The 19,885-nt window shown below is 44.5% G+C and overlaps 1 protein-coding gene across 1 annotated transcript in view; it reads right to left on the reverse strand.

Moving 5' to 3' along the window:
- The window catches only part of Dpp6 (dipeptidyl peptidase like 6), an 812,759-nt gene extending 805,290 nt beyond the window's left edge, over positions 1-7,469 (reverse strand). The window contains exon 1 of the mRNA XM_075955602.1: positions 6,758-7,469. Within this exon, the coding sequence (XP_075811717.1) occupies positions 6,758-6,817 (60 nt within the window). The 5' untranslated portion in view covers positions 6,818-7,469. The remainder of the gene's footprint in view (positions 1-6,757) is intronic.
- Between the last annotated feature and the right edge of the window lie 12,416 nt (positions 7,470-19,885).

Below are 19,885 nucleotides of genomic sequence, written 5' to 3' on the forward strand. Positions count from 1 at the left end.
TTCAAACAGGAAATCAGGAGAAAGAAAAAGGAACAAAGTGGGAATCGTAATGACTTTTTAAAAGCATGCTGTATCAAAAGCAAATGCCTGAGTGAGTGGATAGCAGAATAGAGAGCAAAAGAGTCCTTAGTGTGAAGATAGAGCAATAGGGTTGTAGCCAAAGATGAGAAAAAAATAGAGGGAAAATCTGATGAGTGTTTGCAGCAGATTCCCCCTGCCCCAGGAAGAGGGGAGATTGGAACTGTGCCAACCCCACTTCCCAAGATCCCAACTACAGAAAGAAATATGACTCCACCACAGTTCACCCTGGGTACCAAGAAGTTTACTAGGCTTACTCCCAGGGCATGGATGAATGGTGACTTGCAGGAGGTGACCCAGAAACAGCTGCACTGGAAAGGCTACACCCAGCATTGACATGAACTCCCCTGTGTCTGTGGAGATGAGGCACCCGTCCCCTGTCTTCCCCAGCTGATATGCTCTACCCATCCCTGAGATGCCGAGATCAGTGCAACTCAGGCAGAACTCCACACAACTGGTTGGAAGAAATGGCTGAATAAACAGACGAGGGTCCCATAATCCTCCCCACCTCTCCATACAGAGGGGAATGTTGACAGCCCACAGGCCAGATTGTGATGGACTCTTGCAAGTTGGCCCAGAAGATCTCTTAAAGGCAGCAGCTGTTGTCCTGGAAGACAGAATTTTACAAGAGGCCCCGAGTTCCACAGAGCCACACAGGCACTTGTCACGACAAGCAAAGAATGAGACAAGAGAAAAAGACACTGATGAGACAGAGGCTGCAGAGTTCCCAAACATGAGGCATTTAAAGATTCAAGATGACCTCTGAACCAACCGCAAGGTAAATAGCAACAAAACCATACTTGGCCAGGTGACAGTTGAATGTAGAAATTCAAAGACAGTGAGGCGATCTTGAAATCAGACAGAGAAGATGATACATTCCAAACAGGGAGCAAGAAGTCAACCGGTTTTTGGCTCAATAGGAAAGGACAAATAAGTAACAACAACAACAAACAAACAGACAAATGAGACACGAACGCAGCAGAACACTATGCTTAAAGCGTCAAAAGAAAGGCAAAATCCTACTAGATCGAATTCTGTACCCATTTTTATAGAAGGAAGTTATTTTGAAGTAAACCATTGTTTTTCATTTGTAAGAACATTTGTAAATACATATGTAGGGATCTTATTAGAGGTATTATAATAATACCAGTTTACCTTGGTTAATAAATGTGCCCTTCTATCTGAAAAAAAATCCATATGTACATATATGTGTGTATTCAAGAGCATACAAGAGTGAAAATACAGGCTCACATTATTCCACATGACTGATCCAAAATTGTTTCCATTAATAGATATTTTTTCATTTAATATCAAGGGAAACTCTCTCTCACTCACACACACACACACACACACACACACACACACACACGTGTGAACAGATAACATCTTTCCTACCCCACCTACCCCACTTTAGTGAGATCAGCACTAAAAGTGGGTTGTAAATAGCTTGGTAAATTTTTCAACAGTATCATTTCAGAGATGACAGGGATCAGAGAGAGCAGCAGACAGAAGGCTGTCACTGCAGAAGCCCTCAGGGGGTTGTGTAAGTGGTGTGGATACCTGGAAGCTGTTGAAGACCCTACAATAAAGCCCCATAAATCTCAGATGCAGAGGTGAGCTAATTTCATGATGAGCTGGTATAATTGAGTTTCTATGAGCAGACTTGGGTGGCTATCTCCATGGCTTGCAGAAGCGGAGGACAGATCAATTGTTGCTTTGATGCTAATGAAAGACTGACAACACAAAGCTCCGAGCTAGCTCCCCTTTCAGAAGAGCTGCCAGGCATATCCAACTTTCTGACATTGTCAAAGGACATTAGCATCTACAACATTCACACTCAAGAACCATGCAAACTGGGCGTGCTCCACCATAGATGGATATCAACCTCCCTTCCCCTTTTGAAGGATCAGGAAACACCATGCAAGATAGGGCAACATGAATTAAATGCTAGAGGATTCAGGGAGGAATTCTGGGAAGTGCTGTCCTCTGGATAGGATATGACTTTTGCACGCACAGATTTATAGTAGCTGCATAAGACGTGCACAAGACAACCCCAACTCTATTTCAAGCACAGCTGGGGGAAAGGATCCTTACTTAGCTCACCTCTAGCAGAGGAGCCATACAGTGATAGCTGCTATGGTGGAGACTAACTTTTCCTCAGGGGTGTGGCTTCTAGTAGGTTGCTCATGTCACAGTGGCTGACCTTTGATTTCTGCCCAGACAAGCAACACTTATTGGACTCAGTGGGTTGTATCAAAGAAAGAAACAGGGTGGCTCGGGTCCAACATGAAGTTGAGAAGCAAGGGAGTTGGAGGGAGAGGGTGGATATGATCAAGATACATTGTATTCACGTATGAAAGTTAATATTTATTTATACTTCTTTCATATATTACATTCCAATCAGTTTCCCCTCCCTTCTCTCCTCCCACAGTCCCTCCTGCTACCTTTCCTCTCCCCCAGATCCACTCCTCTTCCATTTCCCTTCAGAGAAGAGCAGGCCTCCCAAGGATATTGATCAAACATAGCCCATCAAGTTGCAAAAAGACTAGGTACATCCCCTCACATTAGAAGAGGCAATCCAGTAGGAAGAAAAGAGTCTCCAAAGCAAGTGATAATAAATCTAACATATTTTTCAAAGAACAGTGCAATCTAGTTACACAAACAACCACGGAAATGATCATAACGTGGGCTGAGAGCTAGTTCAGGGGGCTAAGGACTCGCTACACAAACCTAAAGAGTCAAGGTCATACCCCACACTTAAGTGAAAAACGCAGTGAAGCTGTGCATGTCTGCATCCCAAATTTTAGAGGAGGAACTTGGGGTTTCAGACAGGAAGATTCCTGGATCTTGCTGGCCAGCCAGTCTTGCCAGTTAGAGCTCTGGGTTCAATGAGAAGGAGATTCAATAAATGCAATCAAGATGGACAAAAATAACTGAAGATATTTCGAGTTGACTTCTGCCCTCTACATACACACCCAATGTGTGTGTGTGTGTGTGCGTGTGCGCATGCACCCACACACAAACACGCACATACTTCATGTTTTAAGTAAGTTTATAATTTTCTGTTGGGCCATAGCCATGGCTTTCCTGAGTTTCAAGCAGCCTAGGGGCTCAGGTTGTACAGGCCTATAAGCAAAAACAAACAACAACAACAAAAAAAAAAAAACCTCCATGAGCTGGCACTCTTTCCCACTGGCTGTCTGACTCTACTTCCTGTGTAGATGTCTTAGTTAGGGTTTCTATTGATGTGAAAAGACATCATGACCACAACAACTCTTACAAAGAAAGACATTTAATTGGTGTTGGCTCATGGTTCAGAGGTTTTGTTCATTGACATCATGGCAGGAAGCAAGAAAGTATGTATACGCTAAGACATGCTGGAGAAGAACCTCTACATCCTGATCTGAAGGAAAAGAGAGAAGCACCGGGCCTGGCTTGTGCATTTGAAACCCCAAAACCCATCCCCAACGACACACTTCTTCCAATAAGGCCCCACCTTCGAATAGTGCCGCTCCTCTGGGGCCATTCTCATTCGAGCCCCCACAACAGGGACAGTGTGGTCCCCCAGAGCTCGAGCTGCACAGTCTTCAGTTCTTGTTCCTCATTGTCTACAAAACTCAACCTTGCTGCCTTCATTCAAGAATGGAGAGCTCTTGTAAGTTTCCAGGAGTCAGTAACAGCACAGGGGATGCTGTGGCATGGATCAGACCGCGAGCGGCCTCACCCTGTCAGTCCAGACTCGGCTACTTGCACAACATCCCTGGCTGCTAATGAGTCTCAGGCACTGCCCGGTCCCACAGCTTAGTTCTACAGTGACTCTATGACCCCATGGAAAATACTCATCTACCGTCCCATGTGACCCTAACTGCTGTACTTTCCATCTCTGGAACAGTGACTACTGTCTACAGCAGAGGACAATGGGCAGGTTTCCCTTCTTAGCGCCCAGGAGATATTTGATTGTCTTTCACTGAGGAGCAGGTGAGACATAACAAAGAGCTTTTGTTTCTCAGGCCTGGGCCCTCAGGAAGTGAGAATACAGCTACTGACACCACATCTCAGCACAACTGAACTCCCCCAGTGAGTAGCCTACAAGGTGTCCCTCCAAGACTGTCTGCGCTGAGCTGCGAGACAGCTGAGTCAGGAAAGCGCTTGTGAATATAAAGACCCACGCTTGAGGCAGACATCCACAGATCTCTGAGCAGCCTGTGGATCGTGACCCTTTTGACAAACTTCTGTATCCAAAAATATGTACATGAGGATTCTAATAGCAAAATTAAAGTTACAAAGTAGCAATGAAAATAGCTTTCTGGTCAGGGGTCACCACAACATGAGGAACTGTATTAAAGAGCAACAGCATTGGAAGGTTGAGACTTTACCTGAGGCTCACCAGTCAACCATCCTAGCCTACCTGCAGAATTCCAGGCCAGCGAGATCTCCTGTTTCAGAGACTAAACATGGGTGGTGGCTGAGAAACCTCCAGAGTCATTCTCTGGCTTCCTCATGTACAATCTTATGTGTGCACTAGCACACATAGGAACACACACAAAGAACTATCTGCACAAGAACAAGTTCTAACGCATTGGCCGCGCTAAGGTGGTTGAGTTCTGTCGGTGGATGAATGACGTCAGATCAACGAAGTCCATCATGGTCATCTCCCAAGATGACCCAGAGCATCGGGGGCAATGGAATCAACTTCTTTCAAACTTCTAATAGAGTAAGCTTACATTATTGAATTTTGTATTTTATTAAGAAACATTGTAACTGAAATCACATATGGTCCAAATAGTATTGTGCATTTTTGATGGCCAAGACTCTCTGCTGACTTGGTCTTAGTCACGAAGGGCACCAGCCTCCCACACATTATTCATACTTCTACCATCACAACCTCCCGGCCAAACACCTTCACGACAAACTACACCCCGCATTGGCTCTTCTCTAAGAACAGGACTCCCTATCTTTCTCCTTAGCTAACACCACCTCAGCTTTGGTGACAGAGAGCCGCCATAGACTTCTCGTCATGAAATGTGTGGACCAATGGGAACTCTGAAGAGAGTAACCATCACCTAAGTTCTTACTTAGCAACTTGGTCCTTGGGCTGTAGCAAACGGTCACATTTGTGTCATGAATGATGGATTGACTGTGACTTATTGCCGAGTTAATGGGACTGATGAACTGAACGATGTGTAGACACACCACAGATGAATGGGACAATCCTTGACTTGTGACTAAGGGGTTCTCTATCTAGCACCTTCTAAGTGCTGGCAGTGTGTGTTCCAACACTTCCCAGAAAGGTTTTATTGGTGTCGATACCCTGCAGTCCAATTCTGCCAAAAAGGCAATTGGCCAGTGGAACCAAGGCTTTCTTTCCTTTTCTTTTTTAAAAAAGAAATCATTGAATGATCTTATGAACCACACAGATGTCTCCACTGTATAATCACCAACGTGCAAAACTTTATTATTTTTTTTAATTTAAAATCTTATAATGTCAGCCATTATGGATTTAAAAGATATTTCCTCTGGTTATTAAGTAAGGTAAATGTGGAACCAGGAACTGATAGAATCATAGTTCATGAGAACAAAGGTCAGTCACATGACCCGCTGATTAAAATGTTTCCGCCACATCTGATGGGGAAATGATAGTTACTATTCATCTGAAATAAAAGTATATCACAATCACAGCTCCTTCTTTCATAAGTGTAGTAGACCATGGCTTCCCTTAGTCACCAAATGAACCCAAGACCATTATTAACCCCAATCTCACACCCCAAAATCCAACAAACAAATCCCAATGGCAACATTCTCCTGAATGCCAATAGCCACGTGCTTGTAATGTATATGCAAGTTTAGGCATAGCAAGCACAAGATAGAAGCTGAGAGCATCGGCTCAGTCTGCATACCAAATACTCCAAGTACTTGTCTTTAGATTAAAAACTACCGTAAGCACTTTGAAACATTTGACAAGTATAGCCACACATGTATTGGTTTGTGCTCTCCTGGGTATCCAGGTAAACGATTTCCTCCCAGCTGCTCACATGGCAACCACAGGTGATTGAGAAAGAGCAGCAATCCTGGATGCCAAGGGAAGACTGCAGCTGAGAAGGGCGCAGGAAGAATCTGGATCTGCACCCTTGAGTGTGGGAAGTAGACATTTCCAAGCTTTTACCCTACATGCTAGCTTCTGGAGGCTTCTGCTAGGGTTCTCCGGACCCTGAGTACCCCTTTCTCTGAACCACGCTTACTTCCTAGGAATAACCTCAGGCACACGGTGGTCCATTAAAGTTAACATAGCACCAACAAGAGCAGGAAGTCTCTCCGGCACCTCCAGTCTGGAAAAGCTGATTTAGGGGCTCTGCCTCCTACAGAACTATCCTCCCGGAAAACTTAATAGAAGCAAACATCTGCATTCACTAGACCTGGACCAGCGAAAACCAGCAACAGAGCACGTCCAAGTCCGGGATACCCCAAAACAGTCACATACACTGAGCCCTTCTAGCTGGCAGGCTCTGGGTCTGTGAAATATCACATATCTTGGGGAATCTACACCATTCATCTACTGTCGCCACTGAAGGACACACCAGCGCTGGGAAGAGATTCATGCCACCTCCTAAGGCTTGCAAATCTCCATCCACTCTTTAGACATGGACAACTGTCCTCCTCCCCTCCGTCGCGGGTCTCTTACCTTATGGCCCTTCCCCGGGGGACACCTGACATTGTTGGAGGCTCCAGCTGTTTGATTCATGTTCCTGAGAAGTTGGGGATCTGGAATCCTCTACCTTGCAAACTTCCTGAGAGCCTGGAAGCTGGCGATGCAAATGCGCGCCTCAGGGGAGATGCGCGGGCGTCCTCCCTCTTCAGTCCGGACTACTAATCCTAGCTTGTGGGAACTCCTTAGGCCGGTGAGACCCGCAGCCCAGAGCCCACTGAGCAGCAGCCCGCACCCCAGAGGGAGCCCTGGCCGGCGCCAGGCGCTCTGCCCAGGGCTGCCTTGCTGGGAAACAGTCCAGGTCTCTCCAAACCAGAAGCGGGAGCAGTTCCAAGAGGACTTGAGGAGGGGCAAGAAGCTAGGTGGAGAGTGCGAGATGTCCACACTGCCCTACCCTGCGCCAGAGGCTGGGAAGCTAAGACAGCCACACGCACTCATGCGCCACCTGCCTAAACCACAGGGTCAGGACCCCAAGGGCTGGCGTTAAGCTCCAGCGGGGTCTCTGTAAGGCCCTCCAGACCTACAGCAGTCCGGGTTGCAAGTGCAACGGGTGCGGATCCTGGCACGCCCCTCCGCGAGGGCTTAACTAAGAAAAAGCAACTCGGTGGAACCGCGCTCCCCTGCAGCTTCTGCTCCTTGCTCCAGGAGCCAACCCCGGGGATGGTCGGGAGGTGGCATGCGAGGTTCTACCAGGAGCTACTGCACTGGCGAAGGCTAGAAAGTGGAGGGGGCGGAGGAGGAGCTGGGCTGACACGCGGAGATCCTTGGCAAGGTTCCTAAAAATCATAGCTGAGCTCCTTTCCACCCCGCATGCCTGAGCTCAGAAGCAGGTGGGCTTCCTTTGCCCAGCATTCGCTCCACTGGGGCAGTAACCGTGGAGGGCAGAGACACATTACTGGTGTAGTCCTAGATTAATTTGGTAGCATTTGGACACAGGTGGGAGTAATCCCCGCCCTTGAGAATGCAGGCACACAAACTAAGGAAGCGCAGCGGCTTCATGAGACTGCATTGCAACATCTGAGCACCAAAGCGTGCACTGTGATCAGGAGCACAATTGGGCACAGCTGTATTAATGAGCAAGATGTTCAGTTTTCTTTTTTTCCTAGATTTTTTTTTCTTCAGGCATGGTTCGTTAGATTTGAATAAATCTGGATGAAATACCAAGGCACGGAATTCACCTTCCATTTCTGAACCCCAAATCCTTATTTGGATGGTGCATATAGTGTACAGGAAGATTCTGGGCTCAGAAGGGATCCAGAATACCTGTAATAACGGTAGCCCTTAGGCACTTTGGTTTGCTTCAAACCCACTCCCTTAGGGCACCCTGCTAAGAGTAAACTGGGATGAGTTCTCTTAAAGCTCCAGTGAGTCTTATGTACTAACCCTCACTTCTCCTCCAGCTCTCTCCCCTCCCCCCAGGGACCCCTTGCCATGCTCCACTTCCAAGTTCCTGTACTGTTTTCATAGGTCACGGAGTACATGATGAAACTGTCTTTGAGTCCTCCACACTCCTGTAACTAATTCCAGATAGCTCTTTGGTTCACCAAACTGGGGGTGAGGGAACTCTTTAGTTATTTGTCGAAACTATTTTGCTAAATATTTATTGTTCCCAGTTCCAACTTAGGCTGACCCACTTTATTGTGTCTTCCCAATCAGAAACAACTCCAGCAGGCACTGCAGTGGGCTGAGATTGGTCTGGGGCAGATAGTGGCTAGAATCTGCTCTGCCCCTTTCCTCTGGGCATCTTTGAGTAGATTCTTTTTCTCACTGATTCTTGCATCTCTGAGGTAGGTTTCACAACTGCTGCTTTCTGAGAAGGATGACCAAATCTGAGAACTGGTGATGCAGGGAAGATGGTTGGTGTCATAGCAGGGGTCTAGCAGGGCAGACACTGGCCCTGGCCACTGGCCGGATTGCTCACAGAGATACGCCATAGCTTACACATCTCCTCCAGGCTACTCTTTCTGGTCCTCATCTACTCCTGTGTACTGACTTGTGGGGTCACGTGATTATCAGCACCTCTCTTTCTTCCCCACACTCTAGACTGTGAACTCAGTTGCTATAGGGGGCAGAGCCTTGAGACTCACCGTGAACTCCTGCCTGGGTCCTTGTTCTTCAGAAGCATATGTTAACTACCAAGCTTGGAGGTTTGCAAAAGAAAAGGCCAGGAAGCCAACAGACTTGTCTCTCTAGTGACTATCCACCAGTACCTTGAAGGTGTGTTGGGCTTTGATATAACCAATTAACATTTTAGGGAAACAGAATTCATTCTTATTCCACAGCGCAGGCAGATTTATTCTTAAAAGTTCTTGCAAAGTAGATTTGGGATTCCTCTGTCTTTTCAATTCTTTCCTTTTATTTCTTTTCTGCTATTTCTCTTGTGGTATAATGTGTGTAGAAGAAAACGAGTGTCTGTGTTGACAGGCACACACCTGGTACACAGCCAATGCACCAATAAAAGTTAGCATCCTCGTCGCACAGACCGGGGTGCAGCTTGCCTCTTCTCCATAATCTCCCCAACATTGAACTGCTTTCATTTTGTTACTCTAGATGGTGTCGCTTGTTCTAGAATCTTCATAAAGGAGTCTACATTGTGAACTCCCTCACGTGACCCGTTTCTGAGAGCCGGTACATGAAGGCATGTCTCACCAGTTTGCTGTTGTCATCACTGAGTAATATTCTATTGTACCTTTCCTTGCTGAGCCGTCCTACTGGCCCTAGGATTGGGTTAGTCTCCAAACACTTGGGGGTTGTGCAGCCATCGTCCTGTTTCGTTTCCAGGTTCACTTCACTTCTCTGGGATCTGGGACAATCTTCTGTATGATTCCTGGTCTCTCATAATTATTTGTTCTTTTTATGACGTGCAGTGTAATCTACCTTGGAGGAAGTCTCAAGGGGGTTTGAGAAGAAGACGTGTAATGTTCTTCTGGGTATGATATTCTATGCCTGTCAAAACATCAAATTGATTGATAGTCTTTCGAATCAACTGGATCATTACTGATTTTCTGCCTGTCTGAGCTATCAATTACTGAAAGACTGCAATAGTGATTTGTGTCTCTTTATTTCTGACAGCTTTTACATCACACTGGGTGTTTTTGTTGTGGCAGGATGGACAAAATCTTAGAACAATTGATGTTCTTGGAAAATTGACCCTTTTACTATTATGTGTGAACCTGCTTTTTTTCTTTATAAGTTTTCTTGCTTTGCTCAAGTTTAACACTGTCCTGTGAATTGTTTTTAAATCACTGTTAGCATGGGATATATAACGTTATGCCTTAATCTTTGACCTTTCTGCATTTATAATGAGTTTATTTTTAATCTAATTATTTCAAGGCCAGAGAGATGGCTCAGGGGTTAAAAATACTAGCTGCTCTTCCAGAAAATTCAGGATCAGTTATGCCCATATAGCAGCTTACAACTTTCTGGAACTCCAGTTCCAGGAATGCTTTGACCTCTTCTGGCCTCTGAGGACACTAGGCATACACATGGTACAAAGACATATATGCAGGTAAAATGCCCATATATATAAATTAAAAATAAAAATTTAAAGTTTTATATATATATATAAATTTTATGTATATATTAACATATAAAGTTTATATGAATATAAACATATTATATTTGTGTATATATCATATACATATATATGTACTCACAGACACACACATTGAGTCTCAGCTGTTTTTATCTCCAGCATCCTTCCTCACCATCTCATAACCCTTCCTCTTCTACAGAAACCCTTCTTCTCCCAAAAGAGCCCCCTCCACTCTGCTATCTTTTTTGTGTGTAGCCCCCTAAGTTTAATCATCATCATTGCTTGCACAGTAAGGGTGGGATAATATTTCCTGAAGAATAAACTACATAGTCATGGTTACACCACTGCAGAAAATGATGCCCCTCTCCCAACAGCTCCCCAGTGGTCCATCAGGGAGGGTGGTTTCTTAAATGCTTCAGATATCCAGGTATGCACATAATTCACTTACTGTAGAATATGTGCAGTTGGATTTTTCCCTTTATAAAAACCTCTGTCTTTCATTGTTGTCTTTAAGGCATTTACACTGAAAGTGGTCATGGACATGCTGGATTAATATCTACCTGCATTTTTAACTGATTTTACAATTTGCTCTGTTTTACCTGTTTTCCTGTCTACTTTGGTTTTAATTGAACATTTTATGTTGTTGTAATAGGAGCAGTAGGGCTGCGTCCCCGCTGCCTGGCTCCTGGCCACCAGCTAGCTTATGCCCCGAAATAATTACATGGAAACTGTATTCATTTAAACACTGCCTGGCCCATTAGTTCCAGCCTCTTATTGGCTAGCTCTTACATATTGATCTAACCCATTTCTAATAATCTGTATAGCCCACGAGGTGGCTTACCAGGAAAGATCTTAACCTGCGTCTGTCTGGAGTGGGAGAATCATGGCGACTCACTCACTCGGCTTCTTTCTCCCAGCATTCTGTTCTATTTACTCCACCCACCTAAGGGTTGGCCTATCAAATGGGCCTAGGCAGTTTCTTTATTAATTAACGAATGAGAGCAACAGATTAGAAAGAAATCACTCCCACATCATTATGTGACTCCATTTTTCTTCTATCTAAGCATATAATCACGCTTGTTTTTCAATTGTTTTAAAGCTGGTCTTGGAAAGCCCAGCGTACACAGTAAGTGATCCCAGCTCACCCTGGACCAGCATTGTTCCATTGATGACCATTGTCATCATTGTGTCTCTTTCACCTAACTGTATGCTAAAATGTGTCAATATACAGATCAATCTCCGGTTGAACATTAGCTATAGCACCAAGTAAGAAGAGAGGAAGATATTTTTTAACCTTTCTTTCTTTTCCACACTCTTTCTGATTTCTGAGTCCCTCATCTTTAAATTCCTACTCCCGTGTCTGTGTCTGGCTGATTCCCAGAGCCCTTCACTTTTCATTTGTTTGCTTTCAAGCCTGGGCTTTTTTCATCCCCATCTTTTTAATGCTTTCAGGCTTTCACTCTCCTCCTCTTGTGCCCTTGGCTCCTGATGAGAAACTGGAAGTCGTTCTTACCCTTGCTCCTGTGTAGAAAATGTGGACTTGCTTTAACCCCCCCTTTTTTTTATTGATATAGAGTTGTTGTACACAGCACCACATTTAATGGGAAATATTTCTTCATATAAACACATAATGAAATTTTATTGTTCCCATCCCCAACCTTCTCTCTCCTCTCCTCTCCCCTTTCTATTAATTTCCTTTCTTCTAGACAGTTTTGCTTCCACTTTTATGTCATATAGACATACATGATTTTATGTGCATGTACAAAATCTAGGGTGTAGAAGAGAGAACAGGCAATGTTTGCCTAGCCTTGACCAAACTGGCTTAATATGATACTCTCCAGTTGTATCTATTGTTTTATAACCAACATGACTTTGGGTTTTTTTTGTATAGCTGGAAAAAATTTCTGCTTCTCCCCTCCTTTCTCCTCTCTTCCCCTCCCCCGTCTCCTTCCTCTTTCTCCTTCTGCCTCTCTCTCTTTCTCACTTTCTCTGATTCCAATAACTTCTTTTGAGATTTCTGTCCTTATCCTTGCTCTTCCACAGTTCGGAAGTGACATGCCTCTTCTGTCTTATTTGATATTCTCTGTACATTCTGGATTGTGTTTTTGTGTCTGTCTGATTTGGAAGTCTCTATGTTATCCTTATCATATGTACTTCTTCTTCCCTTCTGGAATTCTAAACATGTGTGTTCACACCTTGGAGTCCCCACTGCCCTAGCTTCCAGTCCCTGGGGATTTTCTCAGGCTTGCCCTCTCTGCAGATGAGCTGCCAAAGGGCATTCTTCATTTCTCTCAGTGACAGTTTCCATTTAAAAATTTCCATACAATATATTTTAATCATCTTTTTCTCTCCCCTAGCTCCTATCAAATTGTCCCTACCTTGCTCACACAAACGTCATGCTATCTCACTCTCTCTCGCTCACAAGCAAAAACAAAACCACAAAAATAATCAAAACAAACAACATGAAAAAGCCCAATAAGACAATTATTTCCTTTGGGCTCTTTCTAAGAATTTTCCTCTCTCTGCCTTTACTACCCATCTATGATGTACGCCATCTACCTCATCCATTGGATATATAACATGTTGTTACTCTGTTCATTTCAAACTGTCATCACACCTGAGTCTGCTCTGATGTTTGCTGCGTAGCTTCTGTGTCCCTCACCAATTTTCATGCCTTAAAATTTCCAAGGTAGGGGCCTAAAGAATTGTCTCAGTGGGTAACAGCCCTGGCTGCTCCTGCAGAAGACCTGGGTTCGATTCCCAGCACCCACAAAGTGGCTCACAACCATTTGTAACTCCAGTTTCAGAGAATCCAGTGCCCTTCTCTAACTCCCATGGCTACTGCATTCACACTTCATGCATGCAGGCAAAATGCTTATATGCATAAAATAGAATAAATAACTCTAAAATATTTTAAGACAAATTTCCTTTGAAGGCCAGATGTGGCAAGGTAACCAGCAAGTATGATGAACAAACTTTACTGTGGCAGTTTTCTTTGTTGTTAATCTGATGGAGGGTTAGGCTGGATCAAATGCTCATGTCTGTAGATGATAGGGGCTTCAAAGCCCCCTGTATCCCTATTTGGTTTCCCAGGTTGCTGTGCTTCCCTAAACACCCCTCAAGGAGACCCCACGTCTTTCAGCCAAGAAGGCCATCATGGGATCAACCCAGTATGGGTTCTAGGACTGGATATGTGTATCAGGTGTGGCGAGGGCAATCACCGGCTCATCCTGTAATTACATCTCAGCATTTGAGTGGCCAGTGATCGTCACTGGTCTTGGGTTTCTTTCCCACTTTGGAGAGAGAAGAAAGGTTTTGGAGTCAGAAGTGGAAAGTGTTATCATCTCACGGAAGGATGCATGCCTGGTCCAACTTTTATGCCTACAGAATAGGTCTCTGTTTTAAAGGATGCTCTGGGTGCCTATCATAATGATTGGCCATCCTTGTTTTCTATTGAAAATTTATCCTGTTTGTGGCGCATGTATTTGTCCATATCCCCACCTGCCAAAGTTTAACACTGGGTGTCTTCTTTTAATCCCTACTTTATATATTGAGACAGGGTCTCTCACTGAGCCTGAAGGTAGCTGGTGCGTGAGGTTCAGGGATCCACCTACCCCTGCCTCCACACCCTCAGGGACAGGGCTCTTGATGTGCTGTTATAGCCAGCTTCTATATGGGTGCTGGAGTTCAGAGCGCACATCCTTGAGCTTCTCATAGATCTTTATTCACCAAGCATCTCCCGGCCCTCTTGTCTTCTAGTGCCATAGCAACACTTTCCCAGTTCTTTCTTGTGAGCACTTTGTGGGTTCTCAGGAAAATCCCTGAGACTGTAAATCCACCCAAGGCATCAAACCATGGCACTCTCTGGCAAACCCTGGTGTCATCTTTATAGGTCTCTGGAAGCTCCTGCTCCACCTAGGCAGAGCTGGACTGTGACTTCCGAAAGAATCCTGGTTTTGCCCAGGTGACAGCTTGCCCTGAAAACTCGATTCTCTTCTGATTCTGAGAAATTCACTGATTTTTCAGGTTTTTCTTGTGAATGTGGGCATGATAGTTCCTTTGTCGTTGTGCTGAAGCAGAAGCCATGTCTCACGGTATATTTCTGGGATCTCAGGGTCCCCTGGGTTTTGCTTCACAGCTATTATTTGATTCATAGCTTTTTTTTCTCATGCTGTTGTATAAGCTGCAAGGAAAACGTGAATACTTCTACCCAAAAAGAAGTCTTCTTCATTGTATAGCCAGCTCCACCCAGTACACTGTCTGTTTAAGCAGGATGGCAGATGACACTGTCTCCAAGCTCTTGTTGTTGTTGTATGATAAACAGTTCAGTTCCAGTGGGGTCACGGAACCATTTCAGAAGCATCTGACTATACCCGCCATATATATATTCTATATTAATTATCTAAGAATATATATATATATATTCTTAGATAATTAATATAGAAATCATAACATTCAGTGTTGTGTGGCCAGCTTTACTGATAAATTCTATGTTTGGGGAGTGAAACTTGGAGCTTGTGGATATAGGGGTATTCATTAGTGATATTTTTTCAGACCTGTGCAACAACACCCCACAATAGGTCACATCCTGTCTGGCTGAAGAGACACAGCCAGGAGAGAGAAGAAGCCTCCTCGTTCTTTCATTTGCCCCATGCCTGCCCTCTTCCCAGCAGATCCCATTCTTGGGAGTTGCGGTCAGCAACAGAGGACTTTTCTACAGGATAGCTGCTGCCGGGCAAATGGCTCCAGGTTTGTAATGGCTGCGTGGTTCCTTTGCTCCTGCTGTGATGAAGTGGCATGATCAAGGCACTTACAGATAGCAGAGTCTATTTGGGCTTACAGTTCCAAAGAATTAGAGGTCAGAACGGTGGAGACAACTCGGTGGGAGGCAGCCGGCATGTTGGCTGAGACAGGAAGGTGAAAGCCGAGCGCCTCCATCTTGAAGTATAAGCAAAGAGAATGAGCTGAAAGTGATTCCAGGCTTTAAACTCTCAACAGCTCCCACTCTGACACTGGCCAATGATGAACTTCTTCCAGCAAGGCCACATGTCCTTAACCCTCCCAGTAGCTCCATCAACAGGGCACCAAGTGTTCAAATATTTGAGACTGTGGCAGGGTGGGGGAACAGGGGCCATTTCTCATTTGAACCAATAAAATGGCTCTTAAGTTAGGGTGAACTCAGACAACAAACCCCACAACGTTTGTCACAGAGGATTCCTCAAATCTAAGGCCTAGTGGATCAACCAATACTTGTCAACTTTTTCCCTGACAGGAATATGGAAGTCAGGGTAGACATGTTAAGTGCTGAGTACCTGTTTCTGAGGAAGAAATGGCTACCTGAGTAGACCACTTACAAATTTGCCAGCTTACCGCAGTGAATAAGCAATAAAGTCACCGCTGTGCCATTGACACTGTGTTTGTCAAGTAACCCATTCTGTGGCAACTCCATGTTCTGATATTTCTTTAAAGACATTTATTTTCAATTTTTTTATGTATTGGTGTTTTGCTTGCATGTAGGTCTGTGTATCACATCCATGTCTGGTGCCCAGCAGAGGCTAGAAACAGGCATCAGATCTGGGATTGGAGTAAAAGATGATTGTGAGCTGTCACGTGGGTACTGAGAACTGAATCTGGGTCCTCTGCAAGAGCAAGCAGTGTTCCTAACCACTGAGCCATCCTCCAGCTCCCCTGATAGCAATATATAATGTTTACTCCTCTCTCTCTCTCTCTCTGCTTTGGCATTCTTTCTTTCGCACAAGGCAGTTCAGGGTGAAGAACACAGAAAACAAAGTTGTATGTGGTACTCAACATGTCTACTGGTTAAATGTCTTCTCTGGCAGAAGGATATGCTTCTCATTAAAAACACTTGTTAGGCAGACTTGCACCCCATCCAGAGGCAGGAGAGATAACTTGGGATGCGCTTTGTGGACCTAGAATGATGGCCTCCTCATCTTCATCTCTAGGCTGAAAGATGAGCAGATGGAGTTTATTCCAGAGACCCTTCTCATCAACCTAAAACGTAGGGCAGAGATGAATGTACTCACAGAAATGGCAGTTTTCTTTCCGGTATGTATCCCACGGGTCCTCTTAGGAGAGATAGTGTTCAACAGAGCACTCCTATCAAACACAGTTTCATCACCCCAGCATCTTGGCCAACTCTGCAGTGCTGCCAGACCCAATAATGCCATTTTCAACCCAGTGTGGAATTCTACACTCCAAAGTCCTGTGACCGAGGCGGGTGTGTTTATGGGTACAAAGTGGACCCTTTGCCAGTAAACGAGGCAGAGCATGCCACCTTGATCTCATGGCTGTCATTAAACCCTAGTTGAATACACTGCTTCAAGCTGCCTGTGCCAGAGTCCAAGACTGCCTTCGGCAGGCGATCCCACCAATCAGAAGCTGTTGTAGCAGCTCTATTCCGCAGAATCTTTGTCTCATCAGTAGAAGATTCCCATCCTTCACTCATCACCTGTCCCTAGAGCACCTTCCACACCGGCCTCCTCAGGCAACGCTGACTCTGCTCTTTTGTGAAGCCTAGCAGCTCCTGGACCTTATTTCCTTAACTTTAGGGCCATTAAGCCTTCCCACTTGACAATATAACTAATTAACTTTGAAGCGATTTTCTCAATGCATCCCATAAAGAGAGACTGGGGGTGGAGCTCAGAAAAAAAAAGACCATAGAATCTAGCTCTGAGAATCTTGGGGTGGGCAGCAGGAAGAAGGACCACAGTTCTTTGGGTGCTAAGGCAGCGTGCATCCTCTTGGGGACTCAAGTGCTTGGCTGAGAATAGCAGCAATGACCTTGAGACATCCCTACTTGTTACAGCATCTGCACTTGGCAACCCCGCCCCGGGGCTCTGTCATAAGGAAATCATCCTGAATGACCTGCTAGAGGGAGGGCTCCCAGGGAGTGTCAGGAGGACACCCATGTTTACATCTGTCTAGTATTTTTGTAGTAGACATTTTAGATGGCTCTGCCCAAATCCTCGTGGAAATAAATATCTCTTGTGTTTGTCAGCCTGACTTTTCACCAGTAAGCAGGTTTGGCCAGATGATGGACTAAGGGCCTTTACTGTATTCCCATTAGGGCAGCAGGTTGTCCCTGCCCCTGGGTAGCTAAGTTCATGTCCCTGCTGGCAACCCTATGTAACTGACAGTGGGACTTGACAGAGAAATACCCTGTCCTGAGCCCTAGGTAATGTAACTTTAGGGTACAATTAACCACTCATTTTTTGGAGGTCTCGGTGTCCACTGTAAATTGATCAACAACATCCCTGCTGTTGGCTGTTCTTCAGTGATCAGTCTCATATAGTATACATGAGATAGCCCTGGCAGGGTCCCCACCTCAAAACACAAACCAGCACTGCCTCTGTCCCTTAGGTTTCCTGTTAGTCTCCCCTTCCTTCTTCAAATCTGTCATGGATAGTGGCAAGTGTCTTCTTGTTGGTATTCCTGGGAGATGCTGAGCCTTGTCTGTATCCAGCCATGGGGTGAAGATTTCCTGAAGTGTTTTCTCAGATCTGCCAGGCAAGCAGGCCTCTCAGCTTGCTCCTTCTCTGGGGTCTAGGTTACACTATGTGAGACCTCTCTCATTCCCTCACACAAGAATCCTTTCTGATCAAATCTGCTTAGGCCAAATCCCACACCATGTCTGTTTTCTGAAGAGAGAATATTGCAATTCCTTCTTTCCCAGGGCAATTCTGACCACCCTTGCTAGTTATATGCAACATTTTTTGGTTTATTTCCATAGAGAATCCAAAAATAAGGTGTATTAGGTAGAATAAGCTAACAGTCACAGCATTAATTTAATTTTACAAAATCCATAACAATTGTAAATAAATAGAAGGGGCCACAATACACAGTGCAGCATACTTTTGTTTCATGTGGCCGCCGAGAATAGTCTGCCCACCTCTCAGTAAGGGTCCAGGCAGGGGTGGCTTACTTCAAATAAACGTGTGGCCTGAAAAGCTTTAGATTTATGGCCCCCATTTGGAAAGAAACCATTGTAAACAACACCTAATAATTATTAATTATTAATTTAGAGTAGTATTTTTAAGCCTGTAAAATGAAAATTCCAGGGTATAGACCTGTGTATATTCTTGGCATTGTGAGCCCTGAGTCTGGAGTGTCGACGGGCCAGGTCTATTACTCTCATATACACAATTGTTTTCAATGTTTGTTTATAACCTTCTAGAAATACCACGGATAAAGGAACTGGAACTTTATCAACCCAAATACAAACACATAATAACATATAATATATGGGTATATATGATATGTATATATATTATATATACATATATGCATATACATATAGTCTTCATTTACTGTGTATTATCTACAGATAGACTGTTTAGTTCTTCATAAAATGATGTGAATTGCCTTGACATTAGCAGAGGTGTAATATGTAAGGAAGACATATAGGGATATTTACAATGTGCTCCAAAAGTTTCACAAGTTAAAGACATGGTCTCTCATTGATAGGGTTATTTTGGAAAACATTTAGTTAGTTGAACCTAGCCAGAGAAAGTAGGCCACAGAAGGCTGAATCCTTGCGGACCATGTCCTGCCCTGGGCCCTTCCTTCCTCTTCTTCTGCTTCAAGTCTGACCCACCATGCCAATCCTGGACAATGTTCTGCATCACCAAGCCCAGAAAGAATGGACCAGGGACTGGAGCCTTAAACTCCATCCCATCAGGCACCAAAACGAGTCTTTCCTTCTTGTCAGTTGTTTCTCAATCATTTTCATGGTGATAAAAAGTCTGACTGACACAAAGAACCGGTACCAGGAGTGGGACTGTTGTTGTGTCTTCCTGGCTTTGTGGTTGGCAGGCCTCTGAAACTGGTTTCTAGAGAGAATCTGGAAAAATACAGAGAAGCAGAATACAAAAAGCTCAGTATCCTTTAAGTGCTGTTTACTGGGGAATGCCGCTGAGAGTTCATAAGACCAGCATGCCTCTAAGCTGATCGTGCAAGCTCAGTACCCCATGTTATTGTTTCTAAGCTCTATTAAGCAAAATATGGCAAATCTACACTCTGTTCTCCTATGATCTGAGTGTCTGAAACTATGCTGGCCAAATTCAGCAAAGGATTGCCAGCTGAAAAACTGGATTTTCCTCATCTGTCCCCTTTCTAAGTTTTTGATATATGCCAATCAATGTAATCTGTCAACCCCACAACCTTTCCCTGCCCCAGACTCTCTATTTCAGGAAATTTGCTTCTCAGTTTAGAACAGAAGCCTCCCTCCCTTCTAGTGTTCATCCATTGTGCAACCTCAACTCCTCAGAGGCTTACACGCTCCACTATAGACAGTTCCATGGACCCCAGGATTCTCATTCTCCAGAAATTATTGATGGTACACACACACACACACACACGCACACACCTCTTCAAAGTTGTAGGTGGCTTCATTTACAACGGAAGATCTGGATTAAATTAACATGGAATCTCTCTCTCCTTCTCTGTCTTTCTCTCTCCACCTTCTCTCTTTCTCCATACATGCAGGTATACAAAAAGATAATTTCAGAAAAAGTAATGGGTTGCTATATTTTATAAATAAAATAATAAAG

The sequence above is a fragment of the Microtus pennsylvanicus genome, chromosome 21 (genome assembly GCF_037038515.1).
Source record: "Microtus pennsylvanicus isolate mMicPen1 chromosome 21, mMicPen1.hap1, whole genome shotgun sequence".
Taxonomy (NCBI): Eukaryota; Metazoa; Chordata; class Mammalia; order Rodentia; family Cricetidae; genus Microtus; species Microtus pennsylvanicus.